General features: G+C 33.0%; 1 protein-coding gene across 1 annotated transcript in view; it reads right to left on the bottom strand.

The window, feature by feature from the left end:
• Positions 1–6,989, bottom strand: part of SLTM (SAFB like transcription modulator) — a 52,488-nt gene that overhangs the window by 15,781 nt on the left and 29,718 nt on the right. The window contains exons 8-12 of the mRNA XM_007958414.2: positions 6,528–6,571; positions 4,271–4,389; positions 870–1,019; positions 519–622; positions 260–426 (exon numbers count right to left, since the gene is read on the bottom strand). Coding sequence (XP_007956605.1) covers positions 260–426; positions 519–622; positions 870–1,019; positions 4,271–4,389; positions 6,528–6,571 — 584 coding nt within the window. The remainder of the gene's footprint in view (positions 1–259; positions 427–518; positions 623–869; positions 1,020–4,270; positions 4,390–6,527; positions 6,572–6,989) is intronic.

Genomic DNA, 6,989 nt, shown 5'->3' with positions numbered 1-6,989 from the left:
ATCTCCAACAATTAGAGAAAGAACATCAAGAAAAGCCCACAGTATAAATCAAGGAACATTTATTAAGTCAGCCCAAATTTAATACTAAAATATAAGAGCTTAGCTGGAAGAACACATTTGTCTCTCAGTAAAACAACTATTCTGCCATAGTGATAGACATAACACCTAAGTTTAATAATAATCTAGATTTCTCTTCCACTGTAAAATACATATAATAACATGCATTTAAAGGGATTGGAAAGGAAGATACATAGCATACTTATTCGCTTCTTTTCTTCAATCTTTTTAATTGATTCTGAAGTCTGGCCACTTGATCCATTATCATTCTTCTCATCTTTACCTTCCATTTTCTTAGTATCCTTGTTTTCTTTTTTTTCTGATTTCTCAGATGACCTTTTATCTTCTTTTTTGATAGAGGTTTGCGTCCTAAAAACACCACCACACACAAGAAAACAACAGAATGAAAACTACTTCATTAATACACCTAAAAAGTATTTATTAAAAAGTAAAGTCCTTACTTGCTACTTCTATCACTTGTATTTGTTTTGTCCCCAGAACTTCTTGAACTACTCTTTTCATCATTTTCTTTCTTCAACTCTTTCTTAGAAGGATCGCCTTTAACCTGAAAGGTATAAATCAGAAAAAAAAAATACTGACGTTTAAAAGTAACTTTTTATGATTATGATAAGTATATGTTGATGGCAGAAACTGTGAAACTCAGAAAACTATATGGGAGAAAGTAATATAATAAAGAAATATAAGCATTACTCCTAAATCTACTCCCTGCCGGTGTTACAATTTTTAAATTGAGTATTACTAGCCTTCAAAAGAGAATTAGTTCTCTTTTATAAACAATTAAGCAAGCTTACTTTTTCAACAGAAATCATCTGCCCATGTAGTTCAGTGCGATGAAGGTGTGCAATACATCTGGATACTTCTGTACTTGAAGACATAGTTACAATGCCATAGCATTTTGCCCCAGGACTTCGAGCATTTGTAACTACCTTTGCACTCAGAACCTATAAAATGAGATTTTAGAAAGTTGTATAACTTCACATCTACACACACTTCTAAACAGATTACACTTTAGAACTGAGACTATTCTAATTAAAGAATATAGCCAGGCTATATAAATAAAGGATAAACGACAAATTCAGGATATCTTTTGTGTCATATTCTTGCGATTATCATTTATCTCACCCATAAGTAGCTGCTGTTCTTGCTAGGTGCCATTGAGTAGGCACCTCAACCTCATGTAAAACAGAAAGAAATACTGCCCAGTCCTGTGCCATCCTCACAGTTCTTATGTACCCGAACCCACTGTTGCAACTACTCTGTCAATCCACTTTGCTGAGTGTCTTCCCTTTTTTCACTGACTCTCTACTTTACCAAGCATGATATCCTTCTGTAGGGAATGGTCCTTTCTAACAACATGAACAAAGGAGGTAAGATGAGGTCTGGCCATCTTTACTTCTTAAAAATGCCAAGGAGTATTTTGGCTGCACTTCTTCCAGGACAGATCTGTTCGTTCTTCTGGAAGGCCATGGTATTTTCAGTATTCTTTGCCAACACCACAATTCAAAAAGGCATCAACTCTTCTCTGGTCTTCCTTTTTCATTATCCAGCTTTCCCTGGAGTATGAGGTGATTAAAAATACCATGGCTTGGGTTAGGCATACATTAGTCTTCAAAGTGACATCTTTGCTTCTTAACACTTTTAACAGTCTTCTGCAGCTGACATGAACAGTACAATATGGCATCTGATTTCATGACTGCTGCTTCCACGGGTGTTGACTATAGATCCAAGTAAAAGGAAATCTTTGACAACGTCAATCGTTTCTTCATTTATCATGATGTTGCTGACTGCTCCAATTTTAAGGATTTTTGTTTTATGTTGAGGTGTAATCCATGATGAAATAGTCTTTTATCTTCACCAGTAAGTGTCTCAGGTCATCTTCACTTTCATCAAACAAAGTTGTGTCACCTGTACATCTCAAGTTGTTAGTGATTCTTCCTCCACTCCTGATGCTGCATTCTTCTTCAAACAGTCCAGCCTCTCAGATTATTTGCTCAGCATACAGACTGAATAAGTATGGTGAAAGGCTACAACTCTGATGTATGCCTTTCCTGATTTTAAACCATGCAATATCCCCTTGTTCTGTCTGAACTTGGTCTCTTGGTCTGTGTACAGGTTCCTCATGAGTACAGTTAAGTGTTCTGGAATTCCTATTTTTTTTGCAATGTTATCCATAATTGGTTATGATCCACATAGTCATTGCTTTTGCATAGTCAATAAAACACAGGTACGTATTTTTCTGGTATTCTTTGCTTGGAGCCAAGATTCATCTGACATCAGCAGTGATAGATAACCCTTGTTCCATGTCCTCTTCTGAATCCAGCTTGAATTTCTGGAAGTTCCCTGTCGATATACTACTGCAACTGTTTTTGAAGTATCTTCAGCAGAATTTTACTTCTGGGTGCTATTAATGATACTGCTTGATAAGATGTGGCAATCTACCCTTAAGTACTTAGTAAATATCCAAGAATAATAATTTAAAGTGTTCAAAAAATGATTCAACCAACCTTTCCTTCTTTTTCAATACATGGTCAAAATACAAGTAGGCACACCAATAAAGTAATGGTACAATTAACAAAAGCAAAGTAATAATGTTTCTATTGGATTTGGAAGCTTCTCTACCATGGCTCACCTGAAATTTCTCATAGAAAAAATAAGGATAATTTTACAGATTAGTTATTAACATTTTCCTATTATGAGGCACTAAGAAATTTTTTAAATGAGTGAAAAACCAGCCACATACGAAAAGCAGCCTTGAAAATACAACCTAAAACTTGAGAACATATATTTCCAATCTACATGCTTTTAAAATTTATAGTCATATAAAAGTAACAAATAATTGTAATCCAACTAGATGGAAAGGAGGGATGGGTAAATGTGAAAAGAAAGGTAAGAGAGTACAATCCTGTGCTGAACAAAGAAGAATATAGACATGTACAGGAAGAGCAGCAGATAATGTGAGGTGGTTTCAGTTGTGGGTTGCTGGAAACAAATAGCTTTTATCTCACCCTTGGGAAAGACTGATTTGCTCCATAGCAATTTTATTTTTATGCCCGCCCAAGGTCTTATTATCAAGTGAAAAGTATCTGTATTTAGTTTTAGTCTCACTAACCACTAACATTATACTATTGTTTTTTTTTTTACATCTCTAACAACACATTATTAAAAACTGAACAAAAAATCTACTACAGGTAGTAATGGGACTACAGTTGTGATACCTACATGAGGTTTCTTAATGCTCAGGTAGCTCTCTAGTTAAAGAAAACAAAAAACAATCTCCTAAATTCATCAGGAGAGATTTTTGTGATACCCATTAATGGTTATTTATCAATATTGTTATTTTAATAAACATTTGAAAGCTTATCACGTGCAACAAAGCTACAATAAAGTCCCCTACCAGCAAAGAGTAGGTTAAACATGATGTATATTAAAAACTAAAATGTAATTAGAAAGCAGTGATTGCCTGAAGGGAATCAGATCAATGGAAATTCAACAGTTATTAACTGACTATTCTGACTGCTGCTTCTCTTCCTTTTAGGTTTCTTCTTAAACATCAGAGAAGTTTCCTGATGGACCAACACAGTAAAGCCAAAACCAAACCAAACCCACTGCTACATCCAGTCGATTCTGACACATAGCGACCCTCTAGGACAGAGTAGACTGTCTCATCTTTCTCCCATGCAGCTGCTGGTGGGCTTGAACCTCTGACCTTTTGGTTAGAAGCTGACTGCTTTAACCAGTGCCATTAGAGCACCTAACCATGGTAAAGCTTCTCTTTCTTTTCTCTTAGTATCCAGGTCTTTGTTCACATCACTTCACAGTACCTATATTTTCCAGGCTGACCAAATTAGCTTCTGCAATGTGTTAGACCCCATACTAGGTGCTGGAAAATGAAGACAAATGTGATGAATGAAACTTACTCCTTGCCTTAATGTGTTCAAACTATAAACTTTGAATTACAAAGATCCTCAGGGCTTAGAATGAGATTAGATGAGGAAACTCACATTATGACATGTTAGTAACTATGCCTATTAACAATCTTAAGAAATATAATCAGAAACTATTTATATAAGACTGTTTTAAATAGAATTTCTCTGAAATATCATCACCAGACTTAGATGTTTAAAATACAGAGATCCCTGCATTAAATGCAGATATTATAGAAAGATGGATAAAGAAGATAAAAATAATGTACCTTTCCGTATTTGCCAAAAAGGTTCTTCAAATCAGCAGCTTTGGTATTAGAAGAAAGTCCACTGACCCAGATATTTTTAGTTGAGCTTCCACTGCTACCACTAGTACTACTTGTACTTCCTAGAATAGATTTAATATCAGCTGTTAAAGTACCTTAATCAGAATGTTTTGCAAAACTGTATTCTAAAGGCCACATTCTTTCAGAACCATAAAATCCTTTTAATTTTGATCATACAAGCATTCATACTACGACACTATATCAAGAGCCTATGAATTTTCTATTATTAGCATCAAACAGTAACAGACAATGCAACTTCTTTGTACACAAGCCTCAATATTTGTACACTTCTAATTCCACCACTTTTAAGTCAAAGGGGTAAAAAATTAATTAAATATTTTAAACTGCTCTTAAGTTTAATAATTTATATTCTACCACTGCACAGAATACAGTCAATCCAGAGGCAGTAATCCAGAAAGTAACAACCTGCTTTAATTATCTACATCTGTTGTAGGCTTTAACCCCTGAGAAGCTGGATGGTGGAAAAAAGATAAGGCAGAGTAAGGGGTAAACTGTTTTCAGTAATTTAAATGGTTAATAACAAAAGACTAACCAACCAGCTCATCTTCATTCTCTATTAGAGGAGTCATAAGAGAAAATGGATATGATATGCAGTTAGGTAACTCTGGATTTAACACAAGGTAATCTTCTTAAGCCAAATAACTACAAGATATAAGATCAGAGATCTCAAAATCTTTTATAATAGGTAAATCATTATATATAAACCATTCTGTACTATTTCCATGTACAAATTACAGTTTAATACATGTAAATGTCATCTCTTAGGAAACAAGCCTAATCAATCACCCTTCAGTGCTTTCCTCAGATGTACTATTACGAAAGGAGAATTTTTAACCATTTGACTTTATTTAGAAAACAATTTTTATCCATATATGAGAAATAGTATATAAACCATTAAAAGTAACAATGTTTGTAATTTTAACTTATTGTATATACAAAAAATAAAATATTCCATACATTAAACAATTATATACCAAAATATATTTATATGCCATAGTGGAAAATTAAGGGAAGAGGAGATAGCACAGGCCTGACTCAAAAATTTTAAATATTATGGTTGGTGCTTTTCTACTCTTAAGAAATGCATTTATCAAAGGATTTGTTTTATTATATGAAAGGTTAACCTAATGTTACTTTTCTGTTACCAGTAACTTTTGAACCCAGGTACTTTTCTAATTACAGGAAGACATTTTTTTAATAACAGGAAAAAGGTAATAGTCTACTAAACTTTTGAATTTAAAGGATAACAAAATTAATAAACTTAGTGTATCTTGTCAATTAACCAAAAGTTCAAGGGAAGTGAGTATTACATTTATTTGTCAAATACTAAATCAATCAACTAATAGAAGTGCGAACTATTAAAATATACCAACAAAAGATAGTTAATAAAACATGAAAGACATGGAACAATTCTTTAGGGACTCAGGAGCTATGTTAGGACTTTGCAGTACTTGAACGATATGCTTTTCCCTTAAAATGTTTTTTTAGAAATCAAAACATACTGTTTAAGTAGAGAGGATATGAACAAGATGAAACTATAGTTCACAGCCATGAGATAACCTAAGACTTCTCCACAGCAAAAAAATAATCAAACATTACATCTTTAAACAAAGTAAATCAAATTAAAAAATATATTTTGAAGAATTAAAACACTAGATTTGGTGCATTAACAGCATTTTGCCCTGATTTATGGAATGAAAAAGCAAAACCATATGTTAGAGACTGATTTTCTTTTAAATACTAGACTCCACAAATACACACATATGTAATTTATGGCATATCTCCCACTAAACAGAACAGGGAAAATATTGTTGTGGTGTGTAGTGATTATAAATGGCTACAAATGAAGAGAAGTTTGAAATTATAATGTAAGAAAACAAAACTGCTGTTATTCAGTACAGTTCTTGGGCCATAATAGGTAAGAATTTCCTAATAAATGGAATTTTAACACACTAATGCTAGTTTACAAATTAAGTAATTGAAGAGTAACGCTTCAATCAGTCAGAGATTACTGTAATCTATTTGACTCCATTGTTTACACAAAAGGCCATCTAGTTTTTTTTTTTAGCTTGTCAACCAAATTTGTAAGGTCTACATGTCAAAGAAAATATAATGAAATTATGACTTTTTAATGATATGAAACGTTATCACTGAAATACATATGAAAAAAATCCATTACCTTTGTCATCTTTGGATGTCTTGTCTTTAGATTCCTTTGAGGAGCTAAAGAAGCAAATCACCAGAAGAAAATTGAAAACAAAAAACAAAAGAACAGAAATCGAGCAGCTTGATATTGACTACATTTCAAACTAGTGCTATTTATACAAATTAACAGTTCCAAAGGCCTAGATTAGGTGATTTGAACAAATGACTCCCTTGGGATTCTTGCACTGATTTTCCCCAAGATGCCTGAAGATCTAGATTTTCTGACAATTCTATTCAGTGGATATATGGCCATCTTCTCCAGATTTCAGGACTGGGACTTGACTTCATTTTGTGTTCTTAGAACTGATAGCTGTTCATTAACCATCATCACAAGGATTTTTAAAAATAAAACACAAAAAAATTGTCAATTTTGAAAAAACAAAAACAAAAAAAAAAAAAAAAAAAAAAAAAAAAAAAAAACAAACCCCAAATAAAA

The sequence above is a fragment of the Orycteropus afer genome, unplaced genomic scaffold (assembly GCF_000298275.1).
Source record: "Orycteropus afer afer isolate SDZICR_OR568_19922 unplaced genomic scaffold, OryAfe1.0 scaffold00015, whole genome shotgun sequence".
Classification (NCBI taxonomy): Eukaryota; Metazoa; Chordata; class Mammalia; order Tubulidentata; family Orycteropodidae; genus Orycteropus; species Orycteropus afer.
Note: the sequence above shows the minus strand (reverse complement) of the source record. Positions and strands in the feature narration are given on the sequence as shown.